This window comes from Asterias amurensis, chromosome 2 (assembly GCF_032118995.1).
Source record: "Asterias amurensis chromosome 2, ASM3211899v1".
NCBI classification, from domain to species: domain Eukaryota; kingdom Metazoa; phylum Echinodermata; class Asteroidea; order Forcipulatida; family Asteriidae; genus Asterias; species Asterias amurensis.
The window spans coordinates 11,133,118-11,152,678 of NC_092649.1; the positions used below are offsets into that span (position 1 = coordinate 11,133,118).

General features: G+C 38.3%; 1 protein-coding gene across 1 annotated transcript; it reads right to left on the bottom strand.

Moving 5' to 3' along the window:
• On the bottom strand, positions 1 to 18,165 carry LOC139951026 (protein DD3-3-like). Its single transcript, XM_071949847.1, has 14 exons — positions 17,920 to 18,165; positions 17,077 to 17,130; positions 16,408 to 16,494; positions 15,333 to 15,428; positions 13,900 to 14,038; positions 11,976 to 12,092; positions 7,427 to 7,588; positions 6,313 to 6,518; positions 5,465 to 5,566; positions 4,810 to 4,968; positions 3,851 to 4,024; positions 3,096 to 3,331; positions 2,448 to 2,664; positions 1 to 1,679 (listed from the first exon to the last, which is right to left on the bottom strand). Exons 1-14 carry the CDS (start codon positions 17,997 to 17,999, stop codon positions 1,169 to 1,171), a joined length of 2,340 nt encoding a protein of 779 aa, XP_071805948.1. The 5' UTR covers positions 18,000 to 18,165; the 3' UTR covers positions 1 to 1,168.
• Positions 18,166 to 19,561: the final 1,396 nt, after the last annotated feature.

Consider the following 19,561-nt stretch of genomic DNA (forward strand, 5'->3'; position numbering starts at 1 on the left):
AGGTAATATGGGGGGGAGTGTTGGTAGGGGATGGGTAGGGGAAGGTACATAGGAAGGGATAGGGTGGAGAGTTAGGGATGGTTAAAGGTGTTGGATGTAACAGAGGGAGGGGAAGGGGAGGAAAGGGATAGAAAGGAATATGGGGAAGGGCAGGGATGGGGAGAGATGTTGAGAGGGGAGTGTTAAATAAATTCAACATTCTTGTGGGAGGGGTGGGAAGGAAAAGTTGGGGGGGGGGTTGCTCAAGGGATAAAGGGATGTGGTAGGGATGTTGAGAGGTTTGTTAGAGAAAGCATAGATGATGAATGTAGGAGTTTGAGGAATAAAAGGGGTTTGGGGAGCAATTGAGGGGAACAGGCAGTTCTTTTTAAGCGAAAGATTATTTATGAATCATGTAAGGTTAACATAAAGACGTTTTTGGTGGTACATAGGATAACTGGAATGAAGATGCCATGGAAGCTTATTGGGGAAAGCTTATGAAGGTCTTGTCAGCTTGTGGGCAAATATAAACAGATTCAGTGATTTTTTTTAACTTGAATTAAACTCATGGCAGAACCTGGGATGCTTCTGAAACTTTAAGGAATGGCTTAAAGAAAACCGAATCAAATCTTCTTCCACTTGTCTAGCACAGCACTTTGATCATTTAAAATTAAAAACTTTAAAGTTCTTTAAAAACAGATATCAAGTAGTATGCCAGAAAATAAACATTCTACAAAATGTTAATGTGCAGGTAAAATAATTGTTCATGTGAATAAATATAATAATACATCTACTTGAAAAAAACACTGCCAGGTGGAAAATTCTGAATGGCAGGTTCAAACCGTAAAACACGTATAAAAATAACATACATCATAATAATTATGAAGATGATAACACATACAAAATTAAGAATATGACTAGTTGAACATAGATCGTTTTAAAAATGATTATTGTTGTTGGAATGTCTAAACATTGCATAGGTTGGTCAAAAATATGCATTCCTAGATGACCTTTGATGGCCATTTATCCCAGTACAACCATATTATGATCAAAATGAGGCTAGGGGTTAAATAGTATGGTACCTTTTTGTAATGATGCCAACGATATTCATTAACACTATGGTACAAAGGGTACATGATCAAGATGGTGGAAATTATGATAGTAGGCCAGGGTTTCCCTTAGTGTCATTTTATACCCGACTGTTGGTGGAGGAAGTAAGTGACCTGCATGTCTTGGATAAATTATCCCACTTGTCTGGGTGTTTCCTGAAATAGAAAACTGACCCCCCAACCACAACGACGAGTGCAATCAAACAGACAACGATACCGGCTATAGCGCCCCCGTTGGCAACGCCACGTATGACGTAAGCCCCACCTTGGTCGACGGAGAATACAGCTTCCCGCCCTTCCATCTGAGACTCGATCTTCACCCAGTTGTTGAGGGTATCGGGGTCGCTGCGGTACACCCCGACCATGTCCGTGTTGGCCTCGTTCAGCCTGATGCGGACGTTGAACATTCTATTCTCCACGGTGAACTTCTCGACGGGTGTGATGACCACGAAGTTACTCTCGTAGTACTCACCGGGGAGGTTGTCCTCACCACCCTTGGCCTTGACGGCTTCGTGGCCTTGCTCGGGACTCCATTCCTCCATCTTGATGTCTTCAAGATGGTCCAAGGTTCCTTGGGTGAACTCTAGGACTCTGAATGGAACAGATGATGACAGAAGAATTAGTATCAATGTCTCATAAATATTACAGGCAATAGCTACATAGAACATGTACCTTTGACATTGCATTACGATTCTACAAACTCTTCCTAACTTTAAGTTAATAGGATTTATCTTAGGACTTATATAGGACGACTTAAGCCCCGTAACTATTGACGTTAGGACGCATTGAACCCATTCTAAGTTAGGAACTCGTGATAGGATTACCACTAGCGTTTCGTGAAATCGGCTGCTGGACTTCCTGCCAGCACACTTTGTTTGTATTTGATTTTTCTTAAAAATCTATCAAGTACAAAAGTTAGTTATACTTTAACAACAAACAGGGCTTTGGTTACAACTCAAAACTTAAACCTACTAAAACAAATTATCATAATTTTTGGATCTCCATATAACCAGCAGCAGTGTACAGTACAGAAGTGCCTTGAAATTTACCCAACCCAACTTTTCCTTCACCCACAGGCATAATATGCAGTCCTTGGAAAAAAAGTAGGACAATTTCTTTCAGTACAAGGGCTGTCCTACATGTACAAATTGTGTAGGCTTTAATAGACTTTTCAGGCTATTCAAGCACAATTTCAAAAAATTTCCCAAGGGCAAAAAAAATCGGGAATCAGACTAAAGTAGGAAGAATATCATGTCTACACCCATATAGCAGTGTACTGTACAGGAGTGTCTATTAATCTACCCAAACCAACTTTTTCCTTTACCCATATCCCAGTTCATAAAACCCTAATCCACTCACCCATTGTTTGTTTCAACTTGTCCGCCTGTCCATCCTATAGCAGTATACTGTACAGGAGTGTCTTTAGACACAATACGTCCCTTTTGACTGCGGTTAGAGAAGTTGTTATTCCTGGTGCACATGTAGTGATAGTGTCCGGTGCTGGTGACGGCCAGAGGCTTGGAATCGTAGAAGGTTCCGGCATCGTCTAGTTCAGACATCTCACCACGAAATTGATCTAATGGAAACAAAAAGGGGAACGTTGATTTAGTTTTGCTCTAGGAGAGTGTGGCCTTCAACTTCAGTCCCTGACATGACTTTAGAAGGTAGACAGACCTTAAACTTCGCTCTCAAAGGGGCAGAGCAATTTTCCTCTGGTAAGGAGCCCTTCTATGAGGAAAGTGTCAATTTGTCTTGGAACTTTGCAAAGGGCACCACAGCAAAAGCACAGAGCACCACAGGAATTGCTGTAAGTGCCGTGGGTTAATTTGAGGCCTGGGCAGTTACAGGTTGAATTGCTTCAGCCTGGAACAAAATACCAAGTCGAAGGAACCGTCTTAGACTGTTTACCCGCTCGTTTTTTATTCTATAAACTTGCAGAGCAAAGTACAGCTAAGCAGCCCTATTGTTTGCTTAAAACTGTGGATTAAATGAAATGAAAACACTCACGACTACTCAGCACAGCCATGTCCTCCAGCTCTGCACGGCTGAATCCAAGGAAGGTGGTATCGTCCAGGTTGAGGGGGTAGCTCCTGCCGAAGTGTCCATTCTTAGAGTAGGGAGTGTAATACGCCAGACTGCCCTCTGTGTAGACCTGATTCTCAAGCATCACAAGGTTAGAACGATCTGTGCCTGGTAGACCTTGGCCGTCATTGTTGTTGGGGTTGGTGTTTGAACCGGTCCATCTAAAAAAGGGAAGAGTTCCAAGGATGAAGAAGCATTCAAATAAACGATGCAATGACGCACAAACGGTCAGGTTGGCATAGTGGTAGCTTGCCGCGCCTTCCACCTCTAAGACATTCAGCCTCCTGATATTCAAAGCACTTCATGGTTCAGCCCCTCCCTACCTTCAAAGAATGCTTCAGAACCAGCATGTCAGGCCAGGTCTGAGGTCATCGGGCAGCATGCTTTTTGTTCCGCGGACTCCCCTTTCCACTTTCAAACATTGCCCCCCGCTTTACGGAACTCTCTTCCCAAACATCTTAGAAATATACACGACATTTCTCACTTCCAAAACTCTGAGAACTTGTTGATTGACCTGAACTGGAGCTTTGAATGTTATACAGAACTTTAAAAATGCCATGTAATTACAATTATTATTATTAGGACCCCGATCTGAATCCCGCCGTGGCCCAATAGGGATTAGTGTAATACCCACACCCACCCACACACCCAACTAATCATCTAAAGTGAGGATCACTTACTGAACATGTATGTATTCTCCAGGCATAGTCTCCACAGTATTCGGCACAAAGTCATACTCCACACCTGGGTACACCTGAACGATGTTTCCTCGCTTTCCACGGACGTTTAAGTTACGTATGGTAGCTGCCTGTGGGACAGTGGCTGGTCGTTTCCGAACGGCAAACGTGTGGGATCTACACAATAATAAGAGATAAGAGTTAAGGGGCTATTCCATGCTCAAAGTTTGTATCATCCCAAGGAGTAGGCGGTAACGGCCCCTGGGAAAAATAGATTGTAGCCCACACCTTGAAGTGCCCTTCATCAGGCCTTGTGTGTATGTCTGGAAACTTGCAAAAAAAAAAAAAAAAAAAAAAAATGATATTTAATAAAATAATGATTGAACTGTTTAACTGTGACATAGTTTATACTTCTTCCATACGGGTGAACTATTTGTTAATTTTCAATGGCTAACCAAGAAATGTTGTGCTTACTGGAAACATTAATACATGTTCAGCTTAATAGTTCTGTTCAAGCTTTTGTAAGTAAAAAGTCTAAGCAAGGTGATATCTGCACCAGCACAAGCCAAATGTCCTTTCTATGATGCAGATTTGTTATGATCTGTAACTATGAATTTTTCATTAACAGTCAGCGGAGCTATAAAACTAGGTCCAGAACTGTCCATGAACACTTCAGTCATGCAGTACAGTAGAAAATATTATTAAGCATTCCAAAATAAGTCAATTGACAAGGTTATTTTAAAGCTGGCAAGTTATTTTGTAGTGTCAGGCCTGATACTTCACGGAGGCAACAAAGGCGATTGCCTCCATGCCCCCTTGTCATTGCCTTGGTGCCCTTGAAATGCTCCATAGGGTGCCCTTTGCCAAGGAGAAAATGCCTTGGTGCCCTTGCCTTTTAAAAAATGAAGCATACAGGCCTGTAATGTTTTAGAAGGTGTGGTGAGGACCACATCAATATTTACCTATCTTGGAAAGTTCTGCCAAGCTGGGCCGTATTGATTGCAAGACGGAGCTCAAAGTTTCTGTTAGTCCCTGGAACGTTTCCAAACACGTCCACTTCTGGGTTGTTTTCATAAACATATCCACGGTCTTCCCCATCTGCAGGATTGGCAAATCCAAACCTGAAAAGAGAAAAAGATCTAAGCCATATTTAAAAGGAACATATAGCGAGACACTCGTGGGGAGACCGCTTGTTCTGTGTGGCTGCTCCACAAGTTTTTGGAACACTCTTCCAAGAGAAATTGCTACTGCTACCTCCCTTCAATGCTTCAAGACCGGACTAAAGACATACTTATTCAAGCATTCTTACTAATTCAGTTTCAAATTTTCTGTTATATGTTACGTTGATGTTCTTTTTTGTGCGCCTTGGGTGTCTCCATTGAGACAGATATGTGCGCGTTATAAATTTTTAATTATATTATACATATAGTCGGAAGAGCCGACAAATATTTGCAGACAGTGAACGTGTTTTGTGTGATCAAACATTGTACATGAAATAACAAACCTGCACAAAATTTAAGCTTAATGAGTTAAGCGAGTAGGGAGAATATATTGAAAAAACGTGCACATTTTCAGCACGTAAATGGGCCAGTGTAAAAGTAGAGAACTGATACGTACCTTGATGTGACATCCAAAGTGCTTTCTTGATTCCTCTGTGCATTAAGCGAAGCATTTACAGCGCCATCCCATCCGTTATATTCACCAGTAGAAATATTGTACCTGCACAAAGGATATTAAGAAATAATATTACCCTGCACTCGCATTCACATTAAAAAGAAAATATCAGATGAAAATTTCAAACTGCTGCATTCAGATTAAACAACAGAGGTTTTGATGTCTAAAAATAAAATCTCTTTCACGCACCAGTATTTTATACAAAAAATATATTTCAGAGAATTTGAACTGAGATCAACTTTATATCCACCACTGAGCTTTCAGATTCAAAATAATTATTGTGATTGAGGCAATTACCATTCCTTTACATTGTTGTTAAAGGCACTGCCGTCGATTTCACAAAACTCTTCCTATACTTAAGACTAATTTTAGGACTTACTCGAGATAAGACGAGTCCTAACTCTTTGTGAAATCGACAGCTGGATATGTTTGCTAATTGTCAAAGACTAGTCTTCTCACTTCATATACACAAAATAACAAACCTGGGAACATTTTGACTCAATTGATCATCGCAGTTGCAAGAGAATAATGAAAGAAAAACACCCTTGTTCCACCAATTGGTGTGCTTTCAAATGCATAATAAAGTTTTTTATTATTTAATTATAAGTGAGAAGTTTCTCAAAAAATATGTTACTTCAGAGGGAGCTGCTTCTCGCAGGGTTTTACACATGTACTATCAGCAGCTAGCTCTCCATTGCTTGTTGCCACAGAAGTTTTTAAGCTAACAATTATTTTGAGTAATTACAATTGTGTCCAGTGCCTTTAAAAAAACATGACAATATTGATATTACCTGATCCTCATTGCACATCTCTCATGCTCAATGTTAGGTAGAGTCCAATTATAGGACAATGTCTCTCCAGACACACCGTTACCGAGGTGATTATCACGAGACCAATGACTCTCTCTGCAGTCTGGCGCCTCGATACCGTGAGCCGGGATCTCTGCCCAGACTCCCCTGGTGCCTTCATCACCGGCATCCTCTGGGAACACAACAGCCTTGGTTTGAAAAAAATAAAACAATTAGTGGAATATTTTTATCACAAAAACAAAAACAACCAGTTCTTTTGTAGAACCATCGCTACTCAAAAGAGATTTACACATGGTGCTGCCGCAAGCCTCACCTGACTGATTATACACCCACCTTGCAAATTTGCAATTCCTACTTTGTATCTAAAAGAGGATTGTTAATATATATTTCTGGTAATGAAGCCAAGGATGCTTCATAAGTGAACTTAATGACTTTAGCTCACAAGCCTGAGGAAACCTGTAAACAAGTGTGTTTTCTACGTGAACCAGGAACACTGGGGTTATCACCCCCTAGTCTTCTATTATGGGTTCTTTTACGCACTACCTCGCCTAGTACATGGGACCTACGACTTAATGCCCCATTTGAAGGAAAAGGCAACTGTAGTAAAATATCTTGGTCATCAAGAACACATGTGCCATGACCAGAAATCAAACCCACACTTTGCTGAGCAGAAAAACCAGAGCCTAAGTTTAGCACTCTTACATGTCTTAACCACTCAGCCAAGACACGCAACTGACTAATCAAATGTTGGCATCCTGAACTTCTGTTAGTCTTCTCAAAATCACAAGGAGAATTTTGTTCCCTTCTGTATACATGTTAGTTTATTCCAAGCACAAAGAGAAATAACCCAAAGTAGTAAGGTAAATGTCATTTGGCAACATTATTAAACAAAAAAGTAACATTAGCAAATCTTTAACTTAGCCAACATTCCATGTTACACTGTTTGAAGAAACGCTATCCTTTACAATAATCTATACAGAGTACATCTATGTAGGATTATAATCTATGTATGTTGGATATTCAATCCAAGAGGGTTGGGAGTGTTTGTCTGGACTCCCCTATGGTTACCATAGTAACCAAGTATCTTGTTACATACCTCACATTCTTCTTGAGTGATTGGGATGATGGCCTGACGCGAGTTCAAGTTTGCTTGAAGCATCTCCATAGGAAGCCTGCAACCATAGCGAGCTTTGACATTAGCACTCTCGGCTTGGAAATAAGGGCACCTCGTGGCATCGTTGGTCATAATCGCAATATCCTAAAAGCAAATACAACATCGGAATTACTTACATGAGAAGAAAAAATCAGAAAAAAATTTGAAATGAATTTTAACATAAATCAATAATACGACACACTGAGGCTCCTCTTACTCATTGCACTAATTGAAACACAAAATTATGGAGTATTGACTCGCCAAATTTTGTGCTTTATTGTGAGCAATAAACTAACTAAGCAACACCATGAAGTTGAGCCACTTTTTTCCTAACATTAGAGAATTAAAGGAAGGGTCATAAATTAATTTTATAATCCAGGAAGTAAAAATTGTAAAAAAACTACAGCAGTAGTTGATAGTATGTAAAAAATTTTTAAAGAAAGAAAATCCTTTGAAGCAATTGTCTTAATACCTTATCGCGGTAACAAAAATTCAATCTGAGAAATGCATAGGAGACTTTTGGCGATAGTTACATTTTTTTATTACTTTTATGCTCTCCTGGGCACCCCACAGATGTTTTACTTTGTTTTCTTGAACATTTTTAATGTGTGTACTTGTTCTTGTAAATGTGCTTACCTGAATAAATATTATTAGTATTATTATTATGAAACGATTCCCTGATTTCCGAGGGTTTGCAAATTCTGTTGCCTTCCTCGATAAACATCGATAGCAATCAACACTCATATGAAAATACTGTGATAGTTTTTTGCTGTTTTCTTTCGACTAGACACTGTATCCAGCTGGAACTTTCACATGCATCCAAATTAGTGTCCTGCGGGCTATGAGTTCTGTTTGTTTAAAACAAAATAACAAAATAAACACGACTTCTAATGTACTTTCTTTTTTACAATTTTACCTATATTTGCGTTAAATTTACAAAAACCAATATATGACCCAGATTTCAATGGCGCTCCCCATTAATACTTAAACATAGAAGCTAGACAGCCAGACCTCAGACAACTCGTTAAAATTCAGAAAAATTATGCACACGCACATGTCCAAGATTTATGTTTCCTCGCATTAACGGATTAATGCTACTGAAATCTGACGGTGATCGTGTGAGAGATAGTGGCACAATGTTTGTCTGAAATTATAGATGATTTTGAGGAAAAGTGACGTCACTAATGTGGAGTGCTTTTGAACCACAGAACCATGCCTGAACAAACTTTTCAAAGAAATGTTTTTCTGTACAGAAGTGAATAACAAGGGAAACAAATTCCACATTGGCTCTCAATAATATCCACTTTTTGAACATGTTCTGTTAATTTAATATACCCCCCTCTGTTGGCAGCATGTTGCCCTTTGATGTACAAATTACCATAGTAATAGTGTTGACTATAACTCATTGGAAATGAACTGATCAGTGCAAACATTATTTACAAAGCACTGACGTATTTACTCAGCGCATTATTACCGTAACAATATTTACTTAAAGGAATCATAAAGTTACTATCTGATTTGTATTTTGTTAATAACTGTCAATAAGTGCAAATAAAGGGAGGTTAACAAAAGGTATGTTGGGGCTTTTTTAAATTGGGCATTATCGCTAACTAAACTGTTAAAGGCCAACGTTTACTTAAGGTGTGTTACATAAGTAATAACAAACTTAATTGATGTATATGGTGTGTACTAAACTATTTGCATTAAATCGTTCTTTCACATTATTATGCGCACTGCAGATTCCAAAGTCCTAGACTTTGTTAAAGTATGTCTTTTTTGTTCCCAAAAAATATAACAATTATTATAATAGAAGGAAAAAAAAAAAAATTGACAGCAGGTAGAGGACTTTCAATTTAGCTCCCGATTGTTGTTGTAAAACATAGTGTTTATTATCAGGTGTGATATTTAACCTTGAAAAACAGAACAAGAGACCATTCTGCTTTTTATACAAACATAGTATTGTTCCAAGAAAGTGACACACCATTGAGTGAAATATATACATGTACTTCCTTTTAGTATTTTTTTAAGTTTTGTACGAAAGCTATTGTTCAACAGTTCAGGGTTTTGCACAAAAAAAAAAGCCATGTCATGACCGGTTTCATCACTAGCTATTGTGTATCAAGTATTCCCGATGAATGTGGGAAAAAGATAAATATGAAATGCATCGACTACAGGATTGTTGTTGGAAGCTGTGTGGTTGGCTAACCATGCACACTGCAACAAAGTACTAGGACTAAGAAGTAAGTTTGTAAAACGCCCAACTGAACATCCTGTATAAATGTACTTTTCAGTGTCATACTCAAATCCTTATTTCTTGATACGAGCCTGGCGGTATAAATTACATGAGGTATAGATTTTTCTATCGCTACGTCACAGCACAAGTTTTTGCCAACTGAAATTGAAAAACTTTGGAAAGCCATGCAAAGCAATAAAAGATACAGATCTACATTTCTTAAAAATGCTATACAAAAAAATAAAGAAATGTCAAATTTGTTGGAAACAAAGCAACCGATCATTAGAGGGACTTTATTTAATTGACACTCAGTTTGCAGAATTACAGTTTTTTTTTAAACAATTTCACCGTCCATGCCAATCAGCATGGTTTATTTATTAACAATGGAAAGGTCTAGGTTTATCTTTACGTAATTGGTTTTGAAACATTTGTTGGCGTTCGTTGTGTTTTTCACAATTTCTGTTCATTTGGGGAAATATTGTGATAAATGTAGGAAGAGGTTCACAAAAATGTATGTAACACATCAAGTTGAATTCTTGGTATTGTGTATTGATTTTTCTGGTTATTCGCTTCAATATGTAGTGTGAAGGTCTATATATAAAAGCTGTGTATAATTACATGCTATTATGAACAGGTTGGCTGATTAACGCACGCAGGTGCGACCAAGTGGATCTCTCCTAAAATGGCAATATTTTTGTGAGCTACCTCAGTTAAGTTTATTGAACCAAAACTTATAAATATTTCAAATATTTCTGATACACTTTGTACATTGGTCCCTGACAACGCTATCTTTACCTGATAAGAATTGTTAGAACACACACGACTTTCAGCAAGTAAACTGAACTAAATCATGAAACCGTCAAACTTTAAGAATTGAGAAAAAAATTGAAATGACCTTAGTTTTTGGCTCAAGTGTCAATGTGAGTTTATTCTGTAGACTGATTCAACACTTGACAACTCAGAACTACCGTCCGGCTGTTTGTTTCTTCCTTTATGTCAATACTAAGTGTTTTTTTATCAGGAAAGAATTTTGAACTGAGTCATAAAAGTTGTGAACGTATATGGTTTTCTTTCAGGAAACAATGTTAGTGGACACCCTTTTTTTAACTCTAGCCTAAATGCAAGCTATCGGGATCCACACAACTCAACAACTTAAAAAAACATCTTACCCTAAATGCAAGCTCTTAGGGCCTAATTTCACAAACGAGGAATTCTGCGCTTGAGGGCGCTCTTCACAGTATTCTATGGGTGATGAGTACAGAATTCCACAGTAAGCAGAGCAATGAATTGAAATCTGTTTTTCTTTTTGTCAGGTTCAAAGTTGTTACTGGCCAATAAGTCATAATGAAACATTACATTATTGTAGGGCTCCAGAAATACCTTCACACACCTGGTAAAGATGAATTTGTTTGAGTTTAATGGGCGATGCCAGGTTCTCTGAGGGGCAAGGCCATTTTCACTTTACAAATTAGGGAAGTTCCATTAAAAAATCTGAAGGTACCATTATATTTGGAATATAAGCCACACCTTATGAAAATTTCTGTACACCGGGCAGCTTATTTATATGCCCAAGGTTACGGTATGTGGAAACATTTGAAGGAGACAAAAGACCAAGTCCAGGGCAACAATGACCACAGCCTCCGTGGCCTCAGTTTAGTTCCAGGCCTGCTTTGCATCGCTATTCCCCATCTACCCCAGGCATGACACTTCACGGAGCTGGGTGCCCATTGAAATGCTCTTCAGTAGAAATTTATAATTTCCTCTTAACGGCCGGCAGTGGACACTATTGGTAATTACTCAAAATAATTATTATCATAAAACCTTACTTGGTAACGAGTAATGGGGAGCTGTTGATAGTTTAAAACATTGTGAGAAACGGCTCTCTCTGAAGTGACTTGGTTTTCGAGAAAGAAGCAATTTTCCACGAATTTGATTTCGAGACCTCAGATTTAGAATTTGAGGTCTCGAAATCAAGCATCTGAAAACACACAACTTCATGTGACAAGGGTGTTTTTTTCTTTCATAGTTATCTCGCAACTCCGACGACCAATCAAGCTCAAATTTTATAGAGGTTTGTTATTTTATGCATATGTTGAGACACACCAGGTGAGAAGACTGGTCTTTGACAATTACCAACAGTGTCCAGTGCCTTTAAGGTGCCTGTTACCAAGGAAGAAATGCCTTGGTGCCCTTGCCCTTTCAAAATTGAGGCATACAGGCCTGCTACCCACAACCCAACAACTTTAAAAACAACCTTACCCTCCAAGAGGATGGTCCCCAGTAGGGGTAATAGTCACGCTCTTCTGGGCACTCATACCCTCGCCTGGTACCCTTAGGGTTTTGTCTGGTATATCTTGCAGAATCGCCTTTCAGGTTCTGCGGTAAAATATAATTAAAAATAATCAGGTTAAAACATATGATTCACTAGAAGTCATTATTAGGGTCCTTCCACACACTGCTAAAACATCCAACACTAAAAGAATACCAACTTAACCAGCAAACTGTTAGACCTACATTGTACATTCATCATGATGGTATGCCTACATTACAGTGGCGTAACTAGACATCATTGGGGGGGGGGGGCATACGGCAGCAAAGGCGAGAGAAGGTGCATTTTTTAATATTTCTTGTATTAAATTATTTGGTCATAAACAACCTAGCCTATTTACTAAAAGAAAAAATGGGTAGAGGGGATTATACATGTATGGAGCGTAGGGTTAGAATTTATGCACTGAGCAGAATGAATTGAAGGTTTAATTGACAGTTTCCAATCTGAGAACCACAAGTTATTGAACTTTAGTATTTGACAGCGTTATTTAACATGATGCAATTGGTCCTTGAGAGTGTTTGATTTCCTCATTCGCATAACCTTGTGAGTTTCCTCTTTCCTGGATGATAATCCCACACACACCTGACCATTACAATATGATCAGCATGCAACACCCAGGTACCAACACAAGCACGTCCTTAATGAGAATTAGACCAACAAAGCCAAAGTAACCTTGCAGCATTTCTGGGAACAAAAAGAACACCCAGTCAACTCAGGAAAGGATTAGCATCAGAATCACCAACATGGATTTTGCTTTGTAAATAGGGTTTTTGTGACACTGCATCCCTGGCACATTGTCATTTTTAGAAGAATACTTTACAGTTGCATGCGTTTCCTGGTTTAAGCAGAGTTAGTGATAACAAAAGATGACACAAAGTTGTTGATTGTTTTTCTCATCAGACGGTAACGAGAGAATTGTTTTGTGTAATCAGATGGCATACAGGAAATAGTTAGTATTATCAGTTATCCCACCAGGTATTAAGCTTCATACAGGAAGGTAAATCATATAACAAAGGGATAGTTATCACATGCTCTCTGATGATAACAGGAATTTACTTCCTCCCTTGTACAGAATTTGTCATCAAGCCTCAGGTGTTCGTTGACCTGTGCCTGGTACATGAACAAGTATGAGATGAAGGGGTTATTTTGCAGATGACTGTCTTGCATTTGGCTGGATCTAGGTGTCCAACTTCTTGAGCTTTCGCTTTTATACTCTCAAGACTTCAGGGCAATACCTCTTTTTGTTTTATATTTATACCATTATGTAGGTCCTTTTAATTGGTAAGCAGTTTGCAAAAGCTACATTTGTATTTGCTTGAGTCTTTCTAGATTACTGTTTTCACCACCGTAACGACCATGCCCTAAAGACCCAAATGGAAATAAGTATTTGCCTTTTTGTGTTATCCTCAGCTAGATTTTCTTTTTTTAGCATGTTTTGGTGTATACTTTCTGGGTAGTTTGCTAAATCAGATTTGCATTTGACCTTCATTTACCACAAGAAATTCATTCTTATATTCATGAAAGGTCATAAAATCTCAAGCTTTCTGGGGGAGGATTGGGAGGGGTGCAAGATAGTAAGGGGAAGGTTGGGAGGCCAGGTGTTAGATGGTGAGAAAATGACAGAGGGTTTGGTGAGAAGAAGGTTGGGATGGGTATTAGATGGTGAGAAGATGACAGAGGGTTTGGAGGGGTGTACAGTGGTGAGAAAATGGTTGGGAGGGGGTTATGGATGGTGAGACGATGTGGATGGATATGGTTGGGAGGGGGGTTAGATTGTGAGAAGAGGTGGTTGGATACGTCGGTAGGGATGGATGGCCGATGGTTAGTTGGGATGAAGAGAATTTACAGTCTAACCTGATCGGCAGTGAATAGATTAGCTTCTCTCTTCCTTAGCTTGCAGTTGAGATACTCATCGTAGCTTTCATGCATACCAAACTCAATATCTTGATTACAGTCATAGTTGGCACAGTTGCTTGGATATTCTGGGATTGTACTGCATGGAAATGAAAGGGGAAGCAATCAATTATTTAGATTAATCAAATAATTAATTAGGCCTTGATGATTTCCTACCAGAAATTAAACAACTGACACATCTTTCATTTGTGTGTAGACTGTTGTATTTTATTTGCCAAATATATTGCAAGCAAAGGCACATCTTTCAGTTGTGTGTACAGTGTTGCATTCTTGGCAAATCCATTGCAAGCAATGTCATGATTGGTCTCAGAGAAGTAAAATATTACACAACCTTTGACTAAGATGTAGAAACATAGATCGAATCACAGTCAATTCTGACAGCTAGTCCATTTTTAATGAGACTAAAACATACTTCTTCCTTAATACAAATTGCTTGAATAAGGTTGATTTCTTGAACTTTTTTTAATGATTCTTTCATTTTCAAAACAAAATTTATGATTCAAAAGAGTTGAAACACACTGCCAAAGATTATAAAATAATTAAAGACAGTGGACACTATTGGTTATTGTCAAAGACCAGTCTTCTCACTTGGTGTATCTCAACAAATACAAAAAATAACAAACCTGTGAAAATTTGAGCTCAATCGGTCGTCGAAGTTGTGAGATAATAATAAAGAAAAAAACACCCTTGTCACACAAAGTTGTGTGCTTTAAGATGGTTGATTTCGAGACCTCAAATTCTAAACTTGAGGTCTCAAAATCAAATTCGTGGAAAATTACTTCTTTCTCGAAAACTACAGTATGTCCCTTCAGAGGGAGCCGTTTCTCACAATGTTTTATACCATCAACCTCTCCCATTACTCATTACCAAGTAAAGTTTTATGCTAATAATTATTTTGAGTAATTACCAATAGTGTCCACTGCCTTTAATGTTATGAAAAATTCTTGGACTACCTATGGTCAACTAATGTGATGCGATCAAGCAAATGGGTACATCATTACTGTTACAACCACATGTTGATACCACCTTTGATTCAAAAGCTGTGCAAGTCAAAACACCAAGAAATGCAACAAAATAAAACTAAGAAAAAGGAGTTTAAAGTTTAAAAAACACATCAACACATTTGGTTTCAATGCCAATTGTTACCTCTTTTGATCTTAATTATAAGGAAGGAACTTGCCAATATAAAATAAAACATATTTTGGTATTTAAATTAAAAAAAATAAGTACTGTGAATTTGTGAAACCCGTTGGTCTTTTTTGGTTTGTTTCTCCATTATATTTCTTACAAATGACTCATTTAGCTGAATGGCATCACAAACACATAGAGAAGTACAGTGACTTCAATCAGTTATGGCGGATGTGTTTAGTTACCTTGTTGTTGATCCATCCCTGACCAGATCTCCACACATGTACTGAAGGATAATTTCACAGTTGGCGTTGGGGTCAGAACAGCTGTGCTGATTGGTCCTATGTATTGGAAGAAGAATAACAATATCAAAATACCTGCTTAAGAAAGCCTAGAAACAAAGGCTAATCATATTTTGTTCAAGACATAAGGTCAGAATTGATGCTCAATTCTAAAAAGGGGTAAGGCAGGTTTTCATGCCAAGGGGCACAGCCTATGGAGTATTTTTTACTTTCATTTGGGGCAATATGAAGGGCACCAAGGCATTGATCCTGGAAAAAAATCTGAGAACTTTTCCATGGAATGTTCTTACATCCCACACATGCACAGACGCTGTTGGTTGAAACGCCTCACAGCTGTGCACAATGCAGACTCACAAAACCATATAATGCGACACCCCTCCATTGTCCATCAGCCCCATAAAAATGCTGCAATGAATCTTAAAAGTGTTAAAGTGCAAACACAAACAATCTTTAAACAACAATTTACAGAGGATCCAATTTAATTAAAAAAAATTCACTTACATCAGATTTATTATTATTGAACTTCAAGAAACAATATGAGAAAATAAATTATTTTATTTTCAATCTGAAGACTTTATAAAGGTTTAAACAATTAAAGACTGTGGACACTATTGGTAATTGTCAAAGACCAGTCTTCTAACTTGGTGTATCACAACATATGCATGAAATAACAAACCTGTGAAAATTTGAGCTCAATTGGTCGTCGAAGTTGCGAGATAATAATGAAAGAAAAAACACCCTTGTCGCACGAAGTTGGGTGCATTTAGATGGTTGATTTCGAGACCTCAAGTTCTAAACTTGAGGTCTCGAAATCAAATTTGTGGAAAATTACTTCTTTCTCGAAAACTACTCCACTTCAGAGGGAGCCGTTTCTCACAATGTTTTAACCAACCTCTCCCCATTACTCGTTACCAAGTAAAGTTTCGTGCTAATAATTATTTTAAGTAATTACCGATAGTGTCCACTGCCTTTAAACAATACATTTTGTTGAGTTTTAAATAACTTTGTGACATATTACCATTCAATCTGAAGAACTGAGCCAGCCATGTAGGCCAGACTGCCAACATTGTATCCACCTCGGTTATTATTCTGAGAGTCGAATAATCTGTCAGGCAAAACAAATACAAACAAGAAAAATAGACATAAATAAATATCACTCGTATTGTACTTCTTCATTTGTTCAGAGTACTCAGCTATACATTACAATGTAAGTAGCATGTAAAGTGTGTGAAATTCAGAAAAATTGGAAAATCTTAACATACAAAGACTGAAGAGCTGGGGTGGATTTCACAAAGAGTTAAGACTAGTCTTATCTCGAGTAAGGACGAGTTATTCTTCTAACTTGGGACTATGCCTTAAGTTTTAAATAACTCTAGGGACTGTAACTCTTTGTGCAATCAACCCCTAGGCTTAGTTTCATATTATCTTAAGGTTGCGATCATAAGACTATCAATCAATCTTTAACACCAAAGTATGATGTCATGCTTTGTTAAATCGGGCATTGGACTTTTGTCTTTGTAGGCATAGAGAAATGTCATTATACTTGGTCACTCCAATGTTTGAATGTCCTCAGTAACATTTCAAGGATTCTTTCTGTCCTTGTTTTGTTGGTATTATAGAATGATCCAAAATATTTGAAATAAAATCCTAACAGAGAAAGTGACGCTACTGCAAGAGAATGACTCACCTGTTCCCATTGTTTCTTTCTCTCTTTGCCTCATCAAGTCGATTGTTACTACCCCTGTAATAAATAACAATACATACAAAATAGTAGTCTGTGTATCCACTTAGATTAACATCTAGTTGCGCTACTCGTCACCCTCCATCCTCTCCTCCGTCAGGAGGAGTATAACGATTATCGCAACTAGCTAGGCCCTTTAGTATACCTATTGGCTCGCTTTTACGTTGGTCTGATTTTCATAGTCGAAAAAAGCGAGCCATAACAGCCCAACATAATCCACATTGAACTAGCCCCCTACGTATATAGGTATATAATCTAATATAGGGCCAATCCACGTTGTGTCCTTTGCTTTAGATACAAAAGTGGTTGGCCCAATATTTATGGAATAGGGCAGGGGGCTACATCAAACAGGATCTTAATATCCATGTCAACAACACAATAATTTAATGGGGAAAGATTTCAGTATCGTGCCACAACATTTTCGCAAAATGGGACTATGGACGGAGGTAGAAATTTACTAAAACTTTTAGGGAAAAAAATATCTCAATCAAATAATTAATCAAGATACTAATTATTTATATATAGTAATTTATTTCATAAATAACAAATGAATAAGTGGTGGCAGGATACGGAAATTTGTTTATCTTTTAGACATGATACATGATGTATACCACGGTGGTAGGATCATTCAGCACAATTTACATTACTTTGTTTTAATATTTATACAATGAATAAATTATACGACAAACAATAATTTGACATCAAGTTGCGCAGTTTCGAAATTGCGCGAAACGTCAAGTTAAAAACAAATCAACGGCACGTTATGGGGGAAAAAATACAGAAACTCACCTTGGATTGTGAAGATACATATCGCTCTGCACACCAACCAAGAACATCAGTACTGACACAAAAACCTTCATTGTAGACATGATTGTCGTCGATTACAAGTAAATGTGTACCTTACTTCTGAAACAGCTTTTGATCGCGACCAGCGCGACAGTAAAACTCACTAACTGTGACAAGTCACTTCACTATCTAGCTGCACTGTAAACGTAAATCAACAACAAACACACGGGACTGACTTCAACTATGACCTTTAACCCAAATGCTCACGACTTCGGTGACGCCCCCCGCACCAGGTAAAATAGTAGCCATCCGCCAACACTAATAGTGCCCGTTGAATTCAAGATGATTTGTTATTGTTTTCACAAAGTTTGTAACAATTACAAACTAGCAAGTTTTGTTATGAGTTTTAGATCATACAAATTGTGTTTACATTCCATATTTTGTTGTGTAGGCTATTGTAATTTGCCTCCATTGAACGACACCACAGTGCGGATTGATAACAAAGTTGAGTACAATGTATACCCTTATTAGGGTATCCAGTAAGCGTACCAGTACGTGTACCTAGGCAAGGACGATGATTCTTCATAACTATTCATAGAAACATTTGCAAACAAACGAAGCCCACCATGCAAGGTCCTTGGATAACCGTTTCCGTGTTTTTTTGTTCTTCTAAATTTAGTAATGTTTTTACAAGTTGAAACAACTGCTCAATTTCAGAGCTTGTTAGTTGTCATAATTATTAATAGCCTCCGGGAAGCCGTTCGGGAGTAAAGCATTTTGAGAAACATTCTACTTCGAAGTATTGTTTAAATATATAAGGTGTTATGTGTATTATTGTTTTTCGGCGATATCTATAAAACACCCAACCACCGTTGAACTGTCTTCCCCATTGTAATATCGCTGCCGGTGGGCCTATCCAGTGAGTATCCACTTGAAATTTCAAGTGGGGCTCCTGTGTGCATAAACAGTCTGATATTGCCCTGGAATGCATATGGAGGGCCTAATTACTAATAGAGAAAAAGCCATACTCGGTAGGCCTATTATTGGGCGAAAACCAATAATTGAAAAAAAAAACACCAAAAAACAAAAACACACATGATCTCAGCCGGATCATCCGCTGAAATTCCGGATGTGGCACCAGGTTAGTGTATTCTGACAGTAGCTTCTGTTCGGCTACACCAAATATGTGGAAACTGTTACCAGTCATTATGACATTTGCGTGGGCTAGGCCCCCAGGCCTAATTAGCAGATTGGTGTAAGTTGGTTTTGCCTTGAGTGGGGATATGATGTTGCATGAACTTGACCATAAACCGCGGCGACTCGGTGGTGCTGCCGATCTACATCGAGTTCACCGTCCGCGGCCGCTGATACGGTGATTTCTGCGATTTTATCAATGTCCCACTCATCGGATTGTATGCTACACAGGTCGTCCAGTCCGGGGGCATAACTTGGGCATTGGAGCACCTGGCCATTTGGGCAGCGCATTTTATTCAATTTCTGTTAAAACTTTTTTTGTGATGATTTTCTCACGAGCTGAGGAGATTTTTCAACTTTGAAAAGGAAACACCTGCCCGTTCAAAGGCCCGCCCACGTCCCGGCGTTTGATTGTTCATTTTGACTATTCTAAATATTTTACCTACTGATT

Excerpts from the sequence above, each read along its gene's own strand:
- LOC139951026 (XM_071949847.1), bottom strand. The coding sequence starts at position 17,999 with ATGTCTACAATGAAGGTTTTTGTGTCAGTACTGATGTTCTTGGTTGGT. Across the intron at positions 5,567-6,312 it reads AGATGTGCAATGAGGATCAG|GTACAATATTTCTACTGGTG; the intron begins GTAATATCAATA and ends TCCTTTGTGCAG. Across the intron at positions 3,332-3,850 it reads GGAGAATACATACATGTTCA|ATGGACCGGTTCAAACACCA; the intron begins GTAAGTGATCCT and ends TCCCTTTTTTAG.